The 23,238-nt window shown below is 38.1% G+C and overlaps 1 protein-coding gene and 1 pseudogene across 2 annotated transcripts in view; both read right to left on the reverse strand.

Annotated features, from left to right (window-relative positions):
- RPF2 (ribosome production factor 2 homolog) overlaps positions 1–23,238 on the reverse strand; it is a 36,141-nt gene that overhangs the window by 5,297 nt on the left and 7,606 nt on the right. For both annotated transcript variants that reach the window (XM_024740928.1, XM_024740929.1), the window contains 5 exons: positions 22,556–22,595; positions 17,420–17,501; positions 16,676–16,752; positions 10,717–10,816; positions 586–688 (listed from right to left, as the gene is read on the reverse strand). In XM_024740928.1, coding sequence (XP_024596696.1) covers positions 586–688; positions 10,717–10,816; positions 16,676–16,752; positions 17,420–17,501; positions 22,556–22,595 — 402 coding nt within the window. The remainder of the gene's footprint in view (positions 1–585; positions 689–10,716; positions 10,817–16,675; positions 16,753–17,419; positions 17,502–22,555; positions 22,596–23,238) is intronic.
- On the reverse strand, positions 13,844–14,462 carry LOC112396953 (ubiquitin-conjugating enzyme E2 D3 pseudogene; annotated as a pseudogene).

Below are 23,238 nucleotides of genomic sequence, written 5' to 3' on the forward strand. Positions count from 1 at the left end.
AACACTTTATTTTAAATAAGGGAAAAAACAAGTCATGCTTACCTCAAAAGGCAGTTGCAGCACGTCATTAAGGTTTTTATGAAAACAGAATGTGCTTGTTAGGATTTATATTTATATTGTGGTGGGGGTATGGGTAGAGGCCTGGGCTGGAGAAAGAAGGTAAAATGAATCTAGCCACTGAATCTTCTTATTACTTTCAGACTCCATTTTTTAGACTCAGGACTTTGAGATTTGCTTTGGCTGGGCTAAGACTTGTGGCTTGGTGCTCTAAATTTAGTCAAGAAAAACAGGGAGATACTGCATAAAAGTATGGCAAGTTAGGACTGAATAAGCGTTCTAAGCTCAGAGGGAGTGTAGTGTTTGATGCCCCAGGGCCCTGGAAAAGCAGGGTTTCCGGGAGGCAGAAGTTAGCAGGGGAGTGACAGACCTGAGGATCAGCACAGAGCTACTTTGTCACTGCTATTCTGAAAACTCTCCAAATAAACTTTTGGCCAGACACCAATTCTAAGTCTGAGCTCTATAAAACAGTCACACTAAAATGCTAACCCTGAGGATTAACAAAAACATGCTAAGAAATGCACTTACTTATAGCTTCGAAAGTAAATCTTCCCATTCAGTGCAGTGAAGTGCAGAACATACTCTAAACCAGCCAGACGGACATTTGATACGGTGGGGCCTCTGAAGAAATCTAAAAGCACAAATCAGGTTGTTTGGAAAAAAAAAAAAAGATTAACGTACCTTTAAAATTCAGTTACAAATCAGCTGCATTCTAAATGCAACTCTCTGTATCTTATCTAAAAAGCAGCACAAAAACTCATGCCTGAAAAATCTGATGGTCCCGCCCCTCTACCATTTAATCTCATGACTGTATTTCTGTTTAGTTCACCGAGCCATGTAATTTTTCAGTTTTGCAGTTCTCCCTCTAAGCCAATGCTCAGCACCAGAGTATAACAGGTTTATTGTGAATAGTAATTTTTTAGAAAATGTAAAACAAGGTATACAATTTTAATCAACTAAGACAGATAGGTTAAGATGGCAAAAGTCTATAAAAATGGCTGTTCAACCTTTGACTATTAAATTGAACTAGTGTTTGTTATATGGCAGACGCCAACAAAGAAGAAAATTCTAACAAGGTATCTCAATTATATGAGCAAAGAAAAGCTATCTAGTGTCAAAGCCAGAAAAGAACCATCAAGATCAATGAGTAGACTGTTTTCCCACAGAGTGGTAATAATACCCAAGCGGCACATATGAGATAATTTTAAATGATACACAGGAAGATATAATCTACAATGCATTACTTATGTTATCATACACCATTTTCCACTGAGAGTAGGGACATAGGGTTTCCTTTTAAAAAGAGGAGTCAGAGGCTTCCCTAGTGGCGCAGTGGTTGAGAGTCCGCCTGCCAATGCAGGGGACACGGGTTCGTGCCCCGGTCCGGGAAGATCCCACATGCCGCGGAGCAGCTGGGTGAGCTTGCGCGTCTGGAGCCTGTGCTCTGCAACGGGAGAGGCCACGGCGGTGAGAGGCCCACGTACCGCAAAAAATAAAAATAAAAATAAAAAGAGGAGTCAATTTAAAGAAAAATCTCCAGTGAACAGTGCTATGGATACTACACGGACATGGCTAACGTTATGAAGGTGGCACATGAATGAAAAGAGTTTGGAAAACAGCAAACAGGTTTGGTCACCTCATTTTACAGATAAAAAGATTGAACTTGGGGGGAGGCTAAATGGGAACACACGAATAACATCTAGCTAAGAAAAAGTTATGCATAAAAGGGTCATCCAAATTAATTACTTAGGAAGAGGTGCCCTAAGACAGGTGATGTCATAAACAGGAAATATCTCATTCTGTCCCAATCTGTAGCCACTCAGCACTTGCTTCCCTCCTCCCATTAGCTCATAAGATGGGAATTATCTCCATGTGCATGGACATATACATCTTTTACAGTTTGCTTTTTCCTTCTTACAGATAACTAAAAGAAAATCACATCACTAACATACATAAAGCAGCCATTAAGTGTGCATACCCTTGTACACACCACCCTTCCTTACTACCACAAATAAAAATCCCTTGGGGGTACTTTTATAAACCAAATATGTACTTTTTCAAGGTATTTTGATCTAAAAATTGATTTTAATTAATGAAGAACTTTCCCATAGTTTTGCCAAAACCTGACTCTCCTTCAGTGGCCAAGTTAATAAAGCCCCACTCACGGTTGTGGCAGCATTATTGAAGTCAGAGTCATTCTGGGGAACAAGATATGTACATTCCAGTCTCCCCTGAAACAGTTTTTGTAATGCAAACCTTACAGGCATGTGCTTTTTCCATAAGCTTTTAAGAAAGAAAACAAAAAACAAAAAAAAGAATGAAATGAGGTAGAAAGTTTTAAGAACATTGACCCTTACCTCACACCATGCACAAAAATTAACTCAAAATGGATCATAAACCTAAATGTAAGATCTAAAGTTATAAGACTTCAAAAAACTATTTATAAGAGAAAAAAATCTTTGCAATCTTGGGATAAGCAAAGGTTTCTTAAACAAAACACTGTATGAACAACCATTAAAGAAAAAAATTGGATAAACTACACTTCACAAAAATTTTAAATTTCTGCTCTTTAAAAGACATCACTGTTTGCAGATGACATGATACTATACATAGAAAATCCTAAATATGCCACCAAAAAACTACTAGAGTTCATCAATGAATACAGTAAAGCTGCAGGATATAAAATTAATACACAGAAATTTGTTGCATTTCTGTACACTAACAGCGCACTGTCAGAGAAATACCTAGGAATAAACCTACCTAGGGAGTTAAAAGACCTATACTTGGAAACCTGTAAGACATGGATGAAAGAAATTGAAGACAACACAAACACATGGAAAGATATACTGTGTTCATGGATTGGAAGAATTAATATTGTTAAAATGACCATAATACTCTATAGATTCAATGCAACCCCTATCAAAATACCAATGCCATAGAACTAGAATAATTTTAAAATGTGTATGGAAACACAAAAGACCCAAATAGTCAAAACAATCTTGAGAAAGAACAGAGCTGGAGGAATCATGCTCCCTGACTTCAGACAGACACAAAAACAGATACATGGATTAATGGAACAGAATAGAGAGCCCAGAAATAAACTCACATACTTAAGGTCAATTAATCTATGACAAAGGAAGCAAGCATATACAATGTTGAAAAATCTCTTTGGTAAATGGTGCTGGGAAAACTGGACAGCTACACATAAAAGAATGAAATCAGAACATTTTCTCACACAATATATAAAAATAAACTCAAAATGCATTAAAGATCTAAATGTAAGACCAGAAACTATAAAACTCCTAGAAGAAAACATAGGCAGAACACTCTTTGACATAAATCGCAGCAATATTTTTTTTTGAACCTGTCTCCTAAGGCAAAGGAAACACAAGCAAAAATAAACAAATGGGACCTACTTAAACCTAAAAGCAGAAGACCTGACTAGACATTTTTCCAAAGAACACATACTGATGGCCAACAGGCACATGAAAAGATGATCAACACTGCTAATCATCAGAAAAATGCTAATCAAAAGTACAATGAAATATCATCTTACACCAGTCAGAAGGGCTATCATCAAAAAGACCACTAATAACAAATGTTGGTGAGGATGTAGAGAAAATGGAGTCCTTGTAGGAATCTAAGTTCTACAGACACTGAGGAAAACAAGATGGAGGTTCCTAAAAAACTAAAAATAAAACTATCATATCCAGCAATTCCACTCCTGGGTACGTATCCAAAGAAAACAACACACTAATTTGAAAGGATACAGGTACTACCTCAATGTTCACAGCAGCATTATTTACAATAGCTAAGATATGGAAGCAACCTAAGTGTCCATACACACACACACACACACACGCACACACACATACATACATACAATGAAATACTACTCAGCCATAAAAAGAATGAAATTTTGCCATTTGCAGCAACATGGATGGACTTGGAGAGCATTATGCTAAGTGAAATTAGTCAGAGGAAGACAATGTATGATATCACTTGTATGTGGAATCTAAAAAATACAACAAACTAGTGCACATAACAAAAAGGAAGCTGACTCACAGATATAGAGAACCAGTGGTTACCAGTGGGGAGAGGAAAAGGGGAGGGGCAAGAGAGGGACACGGGCTTAAAGGTACAAACTACTATGTATAAAATAAACTACAAGGATATACTGTACAGTACAGGGAATATAGCCAACAATTTATAATAACTGTAAGTGTAGTATAATCTTTAAAAATTGTGAATCACTATGTTGTATACCCAAAACTTACATAATATTATAAATCAGCTATACCTCGATAAAAATTTTTTTTTTTAAAAAGACATCATTAAAAACAAAAAGGCGGGCTTCCCTGGTGGCGCAGTGGTTGAGAGTCCGCCTGCCAATGCAGGGGACACAGGTTAGACTTCCCTGGTGGTGCAGTGGTTAAAGACTCTGTGCTGCCACTGCAGGAGGAGCGAGTTTGATCCCTGGTTGGGGAACTAATAAGATCCCACATGCTGCATGGTGTGGCCAATAAATAAATACATAAATCAATAAAACAAAAAGGCAAGCCACAGACCAGGAGAAAATATTCAAAGATTATATATCAGACAGACAAAAGACTTATCTCTCACACACACACACACGCAAACACATACACACTCTTCCACATTAGTTCTCAATAAAAAGACAAATAACCAAATAAAAAAATCAGGCAAAGATCTGAACAGACACTTTACCAAAGATATACAAATGGCCAATAAGCACATGAAAAGATGTTCAACATTATTAGTCACCAGAAAATGCAAATTAAAACTGCAACACTACCACTCCTTTATTTTGTAGATTTGACTTTGGAAACATACTACTGTCAGTATTCAACACCTATTAGAGTAACTAAAATTAAAAAGAATGGCCTACCAAGTATTGACAAGGAGATGGAGCACCTACAGTTAGTGGGAATGCAAAATAGTGCAACCATGTTGGAGAACAGTTTGGCAGTTTCTTAAAAATGTTTAACTTAGGGCTTCCCTGGTGGCGCAGTGGTTGAGAATCTGCCTGCCAATGCGGGGGACACGAGTTCGAGCCCTGGTCTGGGAGGATCCCACATGCCGCGGAGCAGCTGGGCCCGTGAGCCACAACTACTGAGCCTGCGCGTCTGGAGCCTGTGCTCCGCAACAGGAGAGGCCACAACAGTGAGAGGCCCACGCAAAAAAAAAAAAAAAAAAAAAAAAAAAAAAAAAGTTTAACATACACTATTCAAATGATCCAACCATTCTATTCCTAGGTATTCACCCAAAGGAAATGAAAACATAGGTCCTCACAAAAATTTGTATATAAATATTCATAGCAGTTCTACTGGTAATAATTAAAAGCTGGAATCAATCTAAATGTCCATCAACAGATGAAGGTATAAACAAACTGCAGAATAGCTATAAATGGAATACTGCTCAGTTATAAAAAGAAATGGAGGATTGATACATACAATAACATGAATGAATCTCAAAACAAACTGAGTGAAAGAAGTCAGGCCAAGAAAAGTACATACTCTATGATTCCATTTACCTAAATTCTGAAAAATGCAAAAATGACAGAAAGCAGATCAATGTTTGCTTAGAATAGAGAAAAATAATGGATTACCAAAGGGCACAGGGAAATTCTGGGGGGTGATGGAAAGGTTCTATATCTTGATTGCAGTGGTGTTTTTAGAGGTATATAAATATGTCAAAATCCATTAAATTTTAAAACTTTAAATATGTGCATTTGGACTTCCCTGGTGGCGCAATGGTTAAGAATCCATCTGCCAATGCAGGGTTCGATCCCTGGTGCAGGAAGATCCCACATGCCGCGGAGCAACTAAGCCTGTGCGCCACAACTACTGAGCCTGTGCGCTAGAGCCCGCATGCCACAACTACTGCAGCCCGCGCGCCTAGAGCCCATGATCCGCAACAAGAGAAGCCACCGCCTGCGTACCACATTGAAGAGTAGGCCCCACTTGCTGCAACTAGAGAAAGCCCATGCGCAGCAACAAAAACCCAACGCAGCCAAAAAATAAATTAAAACTTTTAAAAAAAGAATTTAAAAATAAATACGTGCACTTGATTGTATGTAAATCATACCCCCAAAAATAATTTATAATGAAAAAACTTAATAAAGTTATCCTTAAAAATTGAAAACAAAATGAAATGAACCTGTGTATTGGGCTGAAGGCATAATCATACAGAAAAGGACTGTTTCAAGTGACTTCAAAACACAGTAATTTGACCATATTCCTAATAGGATATATAGACATATAGAACTGCAAAAAAAAACCACACACACAAAAAACCAAACACCCTTCAGTTGCACTCAATATTCATACTACCAGTAGTAATAATAGTATTTTATTCTGAGACTGTTGTATGTGTAATACAGTATAAAGTAAATGCATCATTATGTTGGAGTCATTGAGAACCTGGATTTTTGTCATGGATGAAAGAAGGTACGTACGTGTACATATCCTTCTGTCCTAAATTTGAGTTCGAAGTTTCAGTATGAACTCAGGATATATTTTATCTTAACAAATAAATCTCATAGTTCTGTCCACTGAAAAAGCCTAGAAACAATGACCAACCCAGAAATACTCCCTAGCACACAAAATGTGATTTCTAAAATAATCTCACTTAAAAAAAACCCAGGATCTTTACAGAAATAGCTGATTCCAGGACTGGAGCAATTAAAGTACAAGAGGAGTCTAAAACATCAAGGGGGTGATGGATTAAAATGTGTTGAAACTCAGAGCACTGTCAAAAAGGCTGACCCTAAACTGGACAGGAATGATAGTTGAGGTAAAAAGGGAGATATTATGAGAATAGGGATAAGGAGAAAAACCTGGTTAAACAGAAATAAGGGGGTAGAAGATAAATTGGTTATAATTAGAAAGAAAGCCCCAGTTTGGACATTTTTTCAATGGATCAATTCCAAGCAAAAATAACACCTTTAGTGTGACTGTGTCCATGAGTAAAAACACTGGGAAAGGGCACAGGAGGATGACCAGGGTGTTGACGGGAAAGACTGGGAGATGTGGAGTCAGAGAATGGATAAGATCCTGATTCTGACACTTACTAACTCTTCACTCTGGACATCAGTGAACTGGTCTCAATTTCTTCATCCACAACATGGGAATAATATTACCATAATGAACTGAATGTTTGTTTAACCTCTAGTGTGACTATATTTGGAAATGAGGCTTCTAAGGAAGTACTTAAGGTTAAATGAGGTATGTCATAAGGGTAGGGTCTGCTCCCATAGGATTAGAGTCCATATAAGAAGAGACACCAGAAAACTTAAACCCCTCTTTCCTCTGTCTATCTCCCTCCTTCCCTTCCTCCCCAAGGAAAAGCCTTGTAAGCACAAAGCAAGAAGCCAGCAAGAGAGTCCTCACCAGAAACCTGGACTTCTAGAACTGTGAGAAAATAAATTTCTGTTGCTTATAAGCCACCCAGTCTATGGTCTTTTGTATGGCACCCTGAGCAGACTAATACAATTATCTCTGTAGAGCTGTAGAAAAGATTAAATTTAATAAATTACCTGACCTAATCTATGGCAGTTACTTTCATTATTATATGTATTAAAGTGGAATAAGAATTAGGAAATGAGAAAGGTTAAAAAAAATTAAAACAATGACCACAGATGTAGATATGACCACTAATATAGACAAAGGCAATGAAGAAAAAAAAAAAAAAAACCCAGTTAGGTAGTTAAGTTAAAGGTAGGCTTTAAAGGGACACTTAATAAAACTAACCTATTACTTGATTCATTATCATCTTTATATACAAGGAGTAGTCATACTAAAAAATAACCATAAAAAGTAGGATGGACTGGGAGTTCCATGGCGGTCTAGTGGTTAGGATTTGGCGCTTTCACTACTGTGGCCCGGGTTCAATCCCTCGTCCTTTTTTGGGGAACTGAGATCCCACAAGCCACATGGCACAACCAGAATTAAAAAAAAAAAAAAAATTAGGATGGGCTGAATCAAAAAACAGGCACTGGTTTTCTGTAAAGAAAAGCAGGACCTGCTAAGATTAACTACAAGTCTATATAATATTTAAAGCAAAAGAGAAGCAAAATTCGAATGAACAAAATGGGTATCTGGCATGAAAATACTGAAGTTAACTATTCTTTCTGGCCAATTACAAAAAGAAAACAAAAACACAACTTCCAAACAGGAAAAAAGCCCTTGATAAAATTCTCTTTACCTACATTATTTCATTTGAAATAATTCTCTTTACCTACATTATTTCATTTGAACACACAACACAAACCAAGAAGTCTGCAACTTTCTTACTTCTTATTTATATTAAAAACTCAACTTTGCTTAGTGCCAGACAATGTCACTCCATCCTGCTACCTGTCTTTCTTCTTTAATTCCTTTTTGGTTTTCACTCCCTCCCTCTCATTACTGCATCATGTGGTTATTCCTGCCATCTAGTGGAAGCACAAAATAGTAAGATAAAACCATTTAAACAGAAGCAACAAAGCTCTGTTATAACAAATTATAAGTACTTCCCTCACTAATAATAATTATACAGAAGAACAAGGGGAAAAAAGCAGGAAATCTGAGCCAACGCAGTACAAATACTAGGAATCTTAGCTAAAAAAACTCCCTTGATGTTTTGGGCTATGTAATATTCAAAGAAATGTTGGTCACTGTCTTCCATGTATGATTTTTTTTAAATTATTTTTTTGGCTACGTTGGGTCTTTGTTGCTGCATGCGGGCTTTCTCTAGTTGAGGTGAGTGGGGGCTACTCTTCGTTGCGGTGCAACATGCAATGCGGGCTTCTCATTGCAGTGGCTTCTCTTGTGGAGCACGGGCTCTAGGTGCATGGACTTCAGCAGTTGTGGCACACAGGCTCTAGAGCACAGGCACAGCAGTTGTGGTGCACGGGCTTAGTTGCTCCGTGGCATGTGGGATCTTCCCGGACCAGGGATCAAACCCGTGTCCCCTGCATTGGCAGGCGGATTCTTAACCACTGCGTCACCAGGGAAGTCCCTTTTCTTTTTTTTTTTTTAATTCATGAAAAACAGAGGTAAGAACCTATAGCAAAGACTCTGCAAAGGAATTATTCACCATGGGCAGGATGAAGAGCAGAAGCAGAAAAGCACAGGCTTTGGGTTTTGATTCTGCTTCACCTACTTAATGGCTCTTAACCTCTCTGAGCCTCCAACTTCCCATCTGTAAAATGAAATGTTACCAAACTCAAGAGTTTTAGTAAGGATTAAACAGGTAACAGTGATACTTAGTTTTTCAAAAATAGCCATTATGAACAAGAGAAATGAGAAGTCCCGAAAACCGTATTCCTAACAATAAGAACATAACTAATCCCAATAAGGAAAACCGAAAGCAATGTGTCTGCCCACAAACATTCTTTGGTTGGCTCAGATTTGTAAACAGCATGTATATAATTTATAATATATCCCCCACCAACTTTTCAAAAGTCATCTAGGGCAAAGTATATAAAAATCCAAAAGAAGGGCAACCAAAAAAGTTAAGCCATAGCTTGTAAGAATGGTGCAAGAAAAGCTCAAATAGAATAAATTATTTAAACTTCAGAAAATGCCACTGAGTATAAGAAGAGTTCATATCTCTAGGGATGAACTAAATTACCTTCCAGAGTAAGAACAGAGCTGGCAGATGTGATCACACAATATTAAGTATTAGTAACCGTTAAGAAACCATGGAGAACAATAATGTCAGCTTTTCAAAAAAGGAGAAAAAAAGTGGTTTAAAATTGGTAAATTTAACATCAATCTCAGACAATAACTACATATTGTATATTGGATTTTAAGAAGGTGGCTTGTGAACACATAAAAAGTAATGTAGTCATTAGATAAAACATTAGGAATGAGCAGAGTTCACTAAGAACCAATCACCTTTAAAACAACCTTACAAGGTTTTTTTTTGTTTTTTTTAAAATGGAAAAGGGAGGAATGAAATTGGTGGAGATTAAGAAAGCAAGTTATACGGGTTATAGTGTGAAAAGCCTTGTATATCAGACTAAGAAAAACTAATAGAGGTTTTTGAATTGGAAGTGGATGATGTATAATAATCTTGAAAATTTAACTTTTCAATTTTCTAAATTTAATAATGCCAATAATGACAGGAGATGGGTGCAAGCATTAAACAGGTTACTACCAAAGTTACTATACCATCAAAAAGTAATAATGATCTATAGCATATAGCATCCTTTTAACTCTCTCCTGCTTCTAGTGGGGAATAAACAAAATAATGAAAAGGAGAAAAAGAGATCAAAGAGAAAAAGCTGTATATCTAGAGTGAAGTTGCAAACTGCCACGACCAATGGCAACTCTTAGAATGCCTACCTGGGCTTCCCTGGTGGCGCAGCGGTTGAGAATCTGCCTGCTAATGCAGGGGACACGGGTTCGAGCCCTGGTCTGCGAGGATCCCACATGCCACGGAGCAACTAGGCCCGTGAGCCAAAACTACTGAGCCTGCACATCTGGAGCCTGTGCTTCCCAACAAGAGAGGCTGCGAGAGTGAGAGGCCCGCGCACTGCGATGAAAAGTGGCCCCCGCTTGCCACAACTAGAGAAAGCCCTCGCACAGAAACAAAGACCCAACATAGAATGCCTACCTGAGCTATCCTGCAGATATGTATTAAAATACTTACCAATAAGAAGGCTTTTTAGCCTTCTGTAGTCTTCTGTTACATCAAAATCATCACCTGCAAATATTAACATGGGTTTTGTTCCCTCCGGACATTTACTATTCTAGGAAATAAAAAAAAGTAATTATATAATTATCAAGTCTAAATTGTTTATATGCTGATTTTAAAGCAGTCAATATTTATATATAGCAGGGGTCCCCAACCCCTGGACTGGCATCAGTCCTCGGCCTGTTAGGAACCGGGCCGCACAGCAAGAGGTGAGCTGCAGGCGAGCGAGTGAAGCTTCATCTGCTGCTCCCCATCGCTCGCATTACTGCCTGAACCATTCCCCATCCCCCCATCCATCTGTGGAAAACTTGTCTTCCATGAAACTGGTCCCAGATGCCAAAAAGGTCGGGGACCGCTGATATACAGTGACTCATTTTCACATTTTCTTAACTGTCCTAAAACTATGTCTATGAATGCTGATTTTATTTATTTATTTAGTTTGGCCACACGGTACCGCATGCAGAATCTTAGTTCCCCAACCAGGAATTGAACCCGTGCCCCCTGCAGTGGAAGCGCGGAGACTTAACCACTGGACCACCAAGGATGTCCCTATGAACACTGATTTTAGACTTAAAACCAGAGTGGGGATTTTTTAATTTACAGATTTTTATACTAAAAAATGATTTTTCATTCCACTCCCTCTTAGTGCCAAATTAATAAGTGATTAAAGAATGATGTAAGCTACTTTTTATCACTTTCTATGCAAAGAATAAAATAAAAAGCTAAACTTGCGGCAAAACAAACACAGCCCTCTAACAGCCAACATCTCAGAGTCAAAATAAATTTAATTTCTTTGAATTATTTGTAACAATGTGCCTTTCCTACTATGTTACACCAGCAGTATTTTTAAATGAAAGCTAAACTGAACTACCAACTAAACATTAACATGGGAAGCAATATAATGTTATACAAGCTACAGAAAATATGGGCAATCCTCACTCAGCAGGATCGAAGCTCTACTCTAAAAGATATTTTGTCTCGTTCTGGATTTTCTTTTCTTTCTTTTTTTTGGCTGCACCACACAGCTTGTGGGATCTTAGCTTCCACACCAGGGAATGAACCCGAGCCCTCGACAGTGGAAGTGTGGAGTCCTAACACTGGACCGCCAGGGAACTCCCTAGTTCTGGATTTTCTATACCAAAAAGAATGTGAATTTTTGTTTTACCAAAGTGAAAGAAAAAATCAAATAGAAAAAATTCTTTAACTGAAGGGTTAATTTATGGAGGAAGAAGAATCGGTCTGAGCTTCCCACTGATTCTAATATCTCTGCTCTGACACTAATCAAGGATTATCCAAGTGGAGGGGGTGGGGGCAGACAGGACCACAAACAAACAAACATCCTCTGCCCTTGGACCAGAGGTCACGTGTTGCTTCCCTGTTCACTATGACCACTCTTGTTGACATTCCCTGCTTCCAACACGAACCTGAACCGTCTAAACTTAGGAGATGGGCCTAAAATCTGTCTGTCTGATTGTGGGCCTGAATAGACCTTCCAGACCCGATGACTCTTCTGTGTTCCACCTGTGCCCAACTAACCTTTAATTTTAAATCATCTCATTTCTTAGGCTTATTTTATGCAGAATAACCATCCCTAGAATTTTGGCTATCTTAGAAAACAGGCTTCTAGAATAATCACTCTATTTCCTGGTAGCATCTAATCACCTGTTGCTTAAGAGTTAACAGAGGGATGAGGCTTGGCAATAAAAGTGAGCAAGAAAAGAAATATCTGGTAAAGATGTCTTAAAAACGAGGAGGTAGAAATAAAGAAGAAATAAATATGGAAGGAAAGTGCAACAAAACATGCAACTCCAAAACAAACTAAAAATACGAGGCTGTAGCCAAATAACGGGGTCAAAGTGAAGGGGACTGGCTAATAGTCTATGTAGGAACTGCCAATGTAAGCACATTCTCATCAATTAATGAATTTTATAGTTATGGATATGCTCCATGAGTGAAAATTTAGTACTCTATTTTTATTTTTCTTCCCCACACCAAAACAGTACTTTATTTTGTAAATTTTGACCCATTATTACTCTCATGTTATGGTTTTTTCAGCTGTCAAGTGTACAAGGTGAAGAAAAAATTTAGTTAGATGGGGGTTGCACCTGGAAAATAAATTTCTTAAACTCCATATACACGTTTCAAAACTGCTGGGTCCCAAGTCCATCTATGAACCCCCGGGCTGCCAGTATCACGTGCAGCCTACAAAGCTACACTATCTGAATAGCTTATTAATTCTGCATATCAGGTCAATCAACGTGTCAACCTGTAACAGACTGCACACTTTTAACTGAACATGGCAAAATATTCACTCTCTAGAACTTTACATCATCATTTGATGTCAAACAATGAAGCAAATCCCAACAGTATATACAAAAAACAGCTTTGCATTTACAAAAGATTGTTTCCCATACTGATTAATCCAGGCAGCTAACTCATTGGTTTATGCAACTTTATTGAACAAAAATAAATCAATTACTAGCAGAGCTATTAGTTGATCACTCATCCATTGACAACTTGCATCATTTATTCAGTGCTATATTAAACAGTGTACTGGAAGATAGATTAATAGCTCCAAGCCTCCTAATAATTTAAATGAAAATTACAAAATGTTTGAGACCCTATTTTGGAATACAAAGGGTGTTTGACTTCCAATTTCCATTCTCTGTAGTACAAGAACAGGTCATTCCTTTGTTGACATGCATAAAATACATCGCATTTTCTGTCCTGCTGATGCTATAAATTCAATACCAATTTTCCAGCCACGTCAGTTATGAGCATAAAGTATATCATGTAACCTCAAATCTCTAACAGTGGAAGGCTTACACATGAATGGATGCTGCTAGAATAATGCTGCTTTCTTTGATGTGATTAACTCAGCATCCATCTCCCTCCCCCTCAGATGATTCTTCAGCATGTTAGAGCAGTGAGGAATGGTTTTAGTCTCATAAGCAAGTTAGAGTGAAGACACTGGCCACATAATACACATGCTCCATTTTTTTTAAAAATTCTGAATCTTGGGCAACTGTTCTCTTGTAACTACTTTACAGTTTCTAAAAGCAGTTACTGTCCAAAGCTGGAAGGACTTAAGTCTTCTCAGATGAGCATGTGAATGAATGGAGGGAGGTAAAGAAAAAATAAAATTAAAAAAGATGAGGTCTGACAGGGGAGCAGCCGGATAAGAAAATCAAAAAAGGAACAGTAATTTAAAGTTTATTCCAGCTATAATGCAGGTTATTCTGACTTTAAGGTAGCATCACATGGCATACTTCTGAGTCTTTCCCGAGATATTCTGCTGTACTTATCTCTCTCTGTTTCATAGATCCGTGCAATCTCTGGCACTAGAGGGTCATGTGGGTTTTGGATCACATAGCAGTGAACAAATGGATAAAAGAACTTTAGAAATAGTTAAAGCAGGAGAACACTGTGATCTTAGAATATCGAGACAAATGCTGCCATTACTGTTAATATTTGGATGATAAATTCTTGTTGTAAATGCAACCTTAGGTGGTTTGAAGGGGTAGTCTGTAGGAAAATGAAACTGTCCAAAGGAATACACCACCTTGATATGGGTTGTCATTAGGTCCCATAATTGTGGCTTGCCAATGAAACATATCATCCCCAACTGAACCTGCAAAACATTGTGCTGGAGGGTCATGGGCCAAATCACTAAGTTCCTTATTAATCCATTTCAGCACCATCGTCTGTGCTTTTCACCTGGCTCCTCACTATTTCGGTGTGTGCTCAAAGTTCTGGCCAAAACTCTTGATGATGCCGGCGGCTGGGAAGGATTGTCTCTTGGTCTCACACCAGCTCTGCCATACACAGGTGCAGAGGGGCCGGAGCCTCCCTCAAGCTGCGGCCTCGGCCTCTTCCCTGCGCGGCAGCTGGTGCCTCCCTGGCCCTAAGGGGCTCACACGCACGATACAGCCACAAGATCTAGTACTCAATTTAAATGGTTCTTGTTAAGAATACGCCTGCCAAACGATACTGATTTTGTGGTTCAGTTTAGAAGCTGCACCGTGACAGGGTATTTCTTTGCTTTGGAAGGGAAGTGGAAAGAGCAGAGGGGTTGGCATGCAGGCATCAGCCACTGCTCACACCCACTAACTGATAACCATGCTAACATCAGTGGTACTGCTCATCTCCAGGGATTCACACACAGCCCCAAATACAACCTGTAATAAACTGTAATAAAATGATGGCATCCATAATAAAGCATCACAGTTTATACAGTTTTCAAAATACCTTTCAATATATTAAATTCACTGATAAGCATTTTCACATATATTATCTCGTTTGATATCGTTATACCTGTTTAATACTTGATTGCAATTGTGCGTCAGGGAAGTAACTGACTATCAGGTCACAAATGCTATCTAACTGACCAAGAAAGGCCTCAAACCCAAGTGTTCTGCCTCCAAATCCAATCTCACTGTTCTGCCCTGTACCTGAGGAAGGTGGTATAGCTGACCAAGTAGGGATCTGGTAAGAGCCTTTTTTCAAACACACAGGAAACCTAGAAGGCATGTCCTCTTCGTAGGGGAGGCTGGGAAAAGGAGTGATTATATATTTGCTATAATTCTTTCAACTATACAAAGACCCACAGACAGAACAATTATGTAACTTTCCATTACAAACTTCAATATCCTTTCTTTCAAACCCCTTCAGTCCTAATCTTCGTTATACCATTTACTGTATGTATGACTCCAGGTCACCAGTGGAATTCCTCTGGGCCTCAATCACCAATATATAATAGGGAAAATAATTTCAGGGGTAGCTAAGAGGTCTTAAGTGAAATAATGTATTTGATGGACTAGATTAAGCCAGGAGCAGAGGTCTGAGGGAGCAGAAGCCCAATTTGGATCCAGGAACTGCATTAGGATAGTTTTCTTGCCTTTCTGTTTCATAATCCCATTCAAACAAAGGAGACACAAAGATGCAAGTCCTCAAGGGGAAAAGTGAGCTAGCAATTTGGTTCCCAGCAGCCAAAATACTGTAGGATCAGCCAAAGCTTCCTAGGTTTAAAACAGGGCTCACTTTGAAAACTGTGGGGACTTCCCTGATAGCGCAATGGTTAAGAATCCACCTGCCAATTCACGGGATATGGGTTTGAGCCCTGGTCCAGGAGGATCCCACATGCCATGGAGCAACTAAGCCCGTGCACCACAACTACTGAGCCTGCGAACCACAACTACTGAGCCCACAACTACTGAAGCTCGCACACCTAGAGCTTGTGCTCCACAACAAGAGAAGCCACCACAATGAGAAGCCACGCACTGCAATGAAGAGCAGAACCCCTGCTCGCTGCAATTAGAGAAAGCCTGTGCACAGCAATGAAGACCCAACACGGCCATAAATAAATAAATAAATACAATTAAGAAAGAAAGAAGGAAGGAAGGAAGGAAAGAAGGAGGAAAGAAAGAAAGAAAGAAAGAAAGAAAGAAAGAAAAAATTGTATTTCTGAGGTTATGGAAGGAAGGAGGAAAGAAAGAAAGAGAAAGAAAGAAGAAAGGAAGGAAGGAAGGAAGGAAGAAAGAAAGAAAGAAAGAAAGAAAGAAAGAAAGAAAGAAAGAAAGAAAGAAAGGAAAGAAAATTGTGGTATTTCTGAGGTTACATAAAATGGGTGCTGTGATAATTCAGAGGTTGAGGAGAGCATCTCAACTATGGGCCTAGACAAGAGTTAGTAATGACTTTAAGTCTAACTGCCTACATATGTGTTATACGCTGTAAACATCTCCCTCTTTTTAAAGGTAAAATGAAATTGTACTTTTTAGTTTAGAGCACACTAGAATAAAACCAAAGTTCTTTGTTATTTAAGTTACAAAACTGTATCTTTACCCTTCACCACAAGATGTCACTATTGCCCAAGAGCAACGTTATAAAATTCTTATTTGTATGATCAGTATCTTACCTTAATATCTTTAAGGGAGACAAACTTCTCGATACCTACTTCTATCATATCCAGCACGTGGTAGTCATACATACGACCTAGAAGGAAAATACATTTTCTTTTAACCATTTATTTTTTCCCAAACAGCTGCTTTATATTCACCTACTTATCTGCGTGTTCAAAATGTCCTAATATCTGCCTCTTCTCTTTCTCCTTAAACCTCCCAAACATGTCTCTTTTTTCTTAAATTTTCAACTCTACCTAGAATGTACTGTTGCAACTTTGGACCTGGAAAGGATCTTAAAAGATCACTTAGCCAAACTCCCTTACTTTACAAAAGAGTAAATAAAGGCCCACAGAGGGTAAAGGCCTTTACCTAAGAAGTGAGCATGTCAGCCCAAGCCTCAATACACAATACAGGGCAAGGGTTTATTTTCAAATGTATTCATCATACAGGTATTTATTAGGGAAGGGTTAATTTGTGTGTGTGAGTATGCTACTTCTTTTTTTCTAAATCTAATACTGATTTAGGATATATGTTTTATATTTGAAAAACTTCTACAACTTGAGGTAGGGTGATATTTACATGCCCCTTCTTTACCTGAAGACTGGTAGGTAAAAATAAATTTTATTCACACTCACAAGGAAAATAAAAAACTAGTTTAGTGCTAACTGGCTACTCCTGAATCCTCAATACCATCAATTAATCTGAGTCACAGAACTGACTCTATAAAATAAAAGTATTAAAAAGTAAATGATATTTACCTATTACTAGATTATTTGGCCGCTTCTTATTATGGGAGCCAAACATGAATAAGGAACAATCTGACTTCTTTGAAAAAAATTCCTGTAAAACCAAAGAAATCTCCTTCAATCAATGCATAAATGTTAAGAACCTTAAGAATTGTACCTCTTTGAAATAAAAGGTATCCAAATTGTAAAGGAAGAGGTAAAACTGTCATTATACGCAGATGACACGATACTATATATAGAAAACCCTAAAGACTCCACACAAAAACTACTAGAACTGATCAACATAAATAAAACAAAAAGACAACCTACGGACTTCGAGAAAATATTTGCAAACAATGAGACTGACAAGGGCTTAATTTCCAAAACATACAAACAGCTCATACAAGTCAATAACAAAAAACCCAACCTGATCAAACAATGGGCAGAAGACCTAAATAGACATTTCACCAAAGAAGACATACAGATGGCCAAGAGGCACATGAGAAGATGCTCAACATCACTAACTATTAAAGAGACGCAAATTAAAACTACAATGAGATGCCACCTCACATCAGTCAGAATGGCCATCATTAAAAAGTCTACAAGTAACATATGCTGGAGAGGGTGTGGAGAAAAGGGAACCCTCCTACCTACACTGTTGGTGGGAATCTAAGTTAGTGCAGCCACTATGGAAAACAGTATGGAGGTTCCTTAAAAAATAAAAATAGGGTTGCCATATGAACCAGCAATCCCACTCCTGGGCATATACCCAGACAAAACCATAATTCAAATGCACCCCAATGTTCACTGCAGCCCTGTTTACAATAGCCAAGACATGAAAGCAACTTAAAGGTCCATCAACAGATGAATGAATAAAAAAGATGTGAGGGCTCCCCTGGTGGTGCAGTGGTTGAGAGTCCACCTGCCAATGCAGGGGGACACAGGTTCGTGCCCCGGTCTGGGAAGATCCCACATGCTGTGGAGCAGCTGGGCCCGTGAGCCATGGCCGCTGAGCCTGCGTGTCCGGAGCCTGTGCTCCACAATGGGAGAGGCCACAACAGTGAGAGGCCCGAGTACCGCAAAAAAAAAAAAAAAGATGTGATACATACCTATACTAAGGAATACTACTCAGCCATAAAAAAGAATGAAATCATGCCATTTGCAGCAACATGGATGGACCTACAGATTATCATACTAAGTGAAGTCACACAGAAAAAGACAAAATATATCACTTATCATATGTTATATGTGTTATGTATGTTATATATGGAACAAATGAACTTATTTACAAAACACAAACAGACTCACAGGCACAGAAAACAAATTTATGGTTACCAAAGGAGAAAGAGGGTGGGGAAGGGATAAATTAGGAGTTTGGATTAGCAGATACAATCTACTATATATATTGGGGTGGCCAAGAAGTTCGTTCGGGTTTTTCTTAACATGTTACTAGAAAAATAAACAACAAGGTCCTATTGTATAGCACACAGAACTATATTCAATATCCTGTAATAAATCACAATGGAAAAGAATATGAAAATGAATATATATAACTGAATCACTTTGCTGTACACCAGAAACTAACACAACATTGTAAATCAACTATACTTCAATTTAAAAAAAAGAAAAAGAATTGTACCTCTGAACTAAAAACAAAATGTACATCAGTTTTTTTCAGTGGAAATTAAAGAAGACTTAATGAACTAGATAAGAATAAACAAAGAAAAAGGACTTTATTTGTAGCTTTTTACTTCAAATTTTCTGATTTGGGGTACCTAAGGAAAAGATGTAAGTTTAAGACTAAAAATATATGAAAACTACTAGGTTAATAAATTTTAAAAGGCCCTTTATTTTCAGCTCTGCAGTTATTTTGGAATAGCACACTGAGTTTTCCATTTGCTGAACAAATGCCTTCACTCAAAGGGCACACACGGGGCTTCCCTGGTGGCGCAGTGGTTGAGAGTCCACCTGCCGATGCAGGGGATGTGGGTTCGTGCCACAGTCCGGGAAGATCCCACATGCCACAGAGCGGCTGGGCCCGTGAGCCATGGCCGCTGAGCCTGTGCGTCCGCAGCCTGTGCTCCACAGCGGGAGAGCCCACAACAGTGAGAGGCCAGCATACCGTAAAAAAAAAAACCTGAACACACAAAAAAAAAAAAAAAAAAAAAAAAAGGACACACACAAATATACTGGGGACTTACATGAATTAATCAATATGGTTCCTTTGGATTTTTTTTTTAACATCTTTATTGGGGTATAATTGCTTTACAATGGTGTGTTAGTTTCTGCTTTATAACAAAGTGAATCAGTTATACATATGTTCCCATATGTCTTCCCTCTTGCGTCTCCCTCCCTCCCACTCTCCCTATCCCACCCCTCCAGGCTGTCACAAAGCACCGAGCTAACATCCCTGTGCCATGCGGCTGCTTCCCACTAGCTATCTACCTTACTACGTTTGTTAGTGTGTATATGTCCATGACTCTCCCTCGCCCTGTCAAAGCTCACTCTTCCCCCTCCCCATATCCTCAAGTCCGTTCTCCAGTAGGTCTGAGTCTTTATTCCTGTCTTACCCCTATCCTTTGGATGTTTATAACTGTACTCATGAGTTTACAATGCATACAACTACTTTTCACTGCAACCTTCATCCACACAGGAATCTTGCCTTAGAATCTCCACACCATCCCAGCTGTGACTAGTTCCATTTTATGTACCAAGCCAGGACTGACTGACAGATCTATGATGTTCCTACCAGTAAGAGATATCTCCTCCATCTGGCTCTCAAAAATATTGACTTCTAGGCTTCCCTGGTGGCGCAGTGGTTGAGAGTCCACCTGCTGATGCAGGGGACACGGGTTCGTCCCCTGGTCCGGGAAGATCCCACATGCCGCGGAGCGGCTGGGCCTGTGAGCCATGGCCGCTGAGCCTGCGCGTCCGGAGCCTGTGCTCCGCAACGGGAGAGGCCACAACAGTGAGAGGCCCGCATACCGCAAAAAAAATAAAATAAAATAAAAAAAATATTGACTTCTATTACAGATTTGAGAGGGATGGAAACACAATTATGGGGTTTCAATCCTGGACAGCTCCTTCTACACTAGTGCCTATACTTTATATCCTACATACTTTGATTCAGTTTATTGAGATTCCCAATCTTAGCACAAAAATTAGATTGAATGTGTTCTTGTCTAGTTCTAGCATAGTTGGAAAAGCTTCCTAAATTAATGACAAAAATGTTAAAGAACATTCGAAGCAACCACAGTCCTCAACTTTTCTTTATTGAGTGCAAGACCCCCTGAGGTATGGGCCCCTCGTTTGGTTATCATTCATTCCAGTGTTTAAGCAGAAGCAAATAGGAACAACTACCTACTTGCCTATCCACTCCCTATGTAGAGGATACAGAGTTAGAAAGGCCAAGAATTCTGGCTTTGCCATTTGCTATGGGATCTGGTCAGCCTTTCTGAGAATTAGTTTTATCATGTGTAAATCAAAGACAATAACACTTCCTGAAAAAATCTGCAAGGGCCATGTGACACGTCATATGGGAAAGCAACTTACACTGTGTCTGGCACAAAGCAGGTGTTCAGAAATGTTTTTTAAATGTCCAAATCAATGAATAAAAAAAAATTTTTTTTTACATTCTCATGTTAACAGCCCAAAGCTTTCCATAAACTACCTTTCACATATATATAGTACTCATCTGTCATCCTTCTCCATAAAGTCTGCTTTTTGTTAAAATTCTACAGCAAGAGTAGACAAATTATCTTCAAAAGACTAGATAGTATATATTTTAGACTTTTTATATGGTGTAAAAAAAAAAAAACTTTAAAAATGTAAAAACCATTCTTAGCTTGTGGTCCTCACAGAAACAGGGATTTAGCCCACAGGAGGTATATTTGCTAACTCTTGTGCTAAAGCACAGTTCCAAGATTACAGTGTAAGAAATGTGCTATTGGGGGATGGGCAGTCAGGAGGAGAAATTCAACCAAATTTCCAACATGATCACTGTTTCCACAGTCATTTTGAGCTCTAGTGGTCTGAGATTTATTACAACCAATGAAATATCTCCTGTCTCTGGAAGTGGGAGATCAAAGAGAGGAAATGCCACAATTTTAAGTATAAGAAAAGCTGTCATATTGACACTGGATTGAAAAAAAAGTACAGAATGCTACAGATTCTACAACATAACACTTCTACAAAGTGGTCACTCAACTGAAAGCACCATGGTGTCACAAAACAACATCAGCCCTGGATAAGTCACGTGTGGAAGAGAGAGATTTCTGGGTTAGACCCTCCATTTTTACTTTCATGATCTCTTCAAAAATGACGGTGAAAAACCCAAGACTATGATAAAAGCAATTTTATTAAAATAAAACTATTTATTTTGACAATATTTTCTTAATATAATTTTCACTGCAGTTAGTTGCCAAATTAGGATAAGATGCTCAATTTCAGTTTTCTAATTAGTTATTGAGATTCTTTTCGAACATTTTTTCTTTTAAATTCACTAACTAAAAGAACAAGCAATGGCGGTCCTGTCAAGAGAACATAATCACGTTCTGATTTTTTTTAAGTCAACTTAAATAGTTTAATCCACGTATTCCCTTAAGATTTTCTTTAGTAAGAAACTAATATCATCACATACTCAAAGTCCACTCACCATTCCCCATTTATTATATACCACCTTTTATCTTCTGATTTCATTCACTAGACTTTTTCATTTAGTTTTGATTACCAATACACTCAAACGGGAATTTGATTAACTCTAGTAAAGCAACTGACAATTGTTAGTAATCATTTGGGTAGTGTTTCTTGTTCTAAAAACACTCAAAAAAAGAAAAGTAAAATTTTTTTAAATCAAACTTGCTCTATAAAAAGATCCATAACAAGCTTCCTTTTGACAATCCATTAATTATGCACTTAAAATGTAATTCAATTTTTAAAAATTCTATCAATATACTTGCAAGCAGTGAATACATAACATTCAGTGAAATGTAAGCTCTATAGTCATCTTTTTGAAAGTATAAGTCTTATTTCCCCTGCATTCTGCATTAAAATTCCCTCACATAGGATGATTTCTAATTCAAAATCATAAATTAGGAGTACTATTAAATTAAATGAATTAGTTTGAATAATCACTTATATGCCTTCTTAAATCAGAAAGATTCTACTTACCAATGATGTCTGATCCTCAAACGGTCTTGTAATATTTTTCCTAATATTAAAAAAAGTTACCCTAATTTTAATAATCTTAATAATTCATCCATAACAATAAATATTAAGATAATTTTATATTCAGATGATCAAAAAAAAGAAGCTAGAAGAATATTTATTCATTCAAATATTTATTTAGTGCCTATTATGTGCCAGGCACTGTTCTAGGAGCTAGAACATAATACCATGTCAAACAAGATCCTTGCTTTCACAGAGCTTACGTTTTAGAGGAAAAATGAACAATTTCAAAAAGTAATATCTGTTGTAACAAAAATAAAACAGGGCACTGTGTTAGTGTGAAGAATGGAAAATGATTATTTGAGCTGAGACCTGATAAATGAGGAGTTAGCCATGGAAAAGTTTTGAGGTTAAGAGTATTCCAGGAAAAGGAAACAGAATAAGAAAAGATTCTGAGATGGAAACAAGCTTAGACTATTTAAGAAACAGACGACAAATGTCACTGGAGCTTAGTGAACAAAGGGTTAACGGCGGGATACGAGGTCAAAGATGTAGACTCGGCCCAGAATATGTAGGGCCTTGTTGGTCAAGGTAAGGAACGTAAGTTATTAAAAGAGTAACAGGAAGCACTGGGGGGTTTTAGGCAAGACAGTGATATGATTGGATTCAAGTGTTCTTTTTTTTTT

The sequence above is a fragment of the Neophocaena asiaeorientalis genome, unplaced genomic scaffold (genome assembly GCF_003031525.2).
Source record: "Neophocaena asiaeorientalis asiaeorientalis breed wild unplaced genomic scaffold, Neophocaena_asiaeorientalis_V1.1 scaffold203, whole genome shotgun sequence".
In the NCBI taxonomy this organism is placed as follows: Eukaryota; Metazoa; Chordata; class Mammalia; order Artiodactyla; family Phocoenidae; genus Neophocaena; species Neophocaena asiaeorientalis.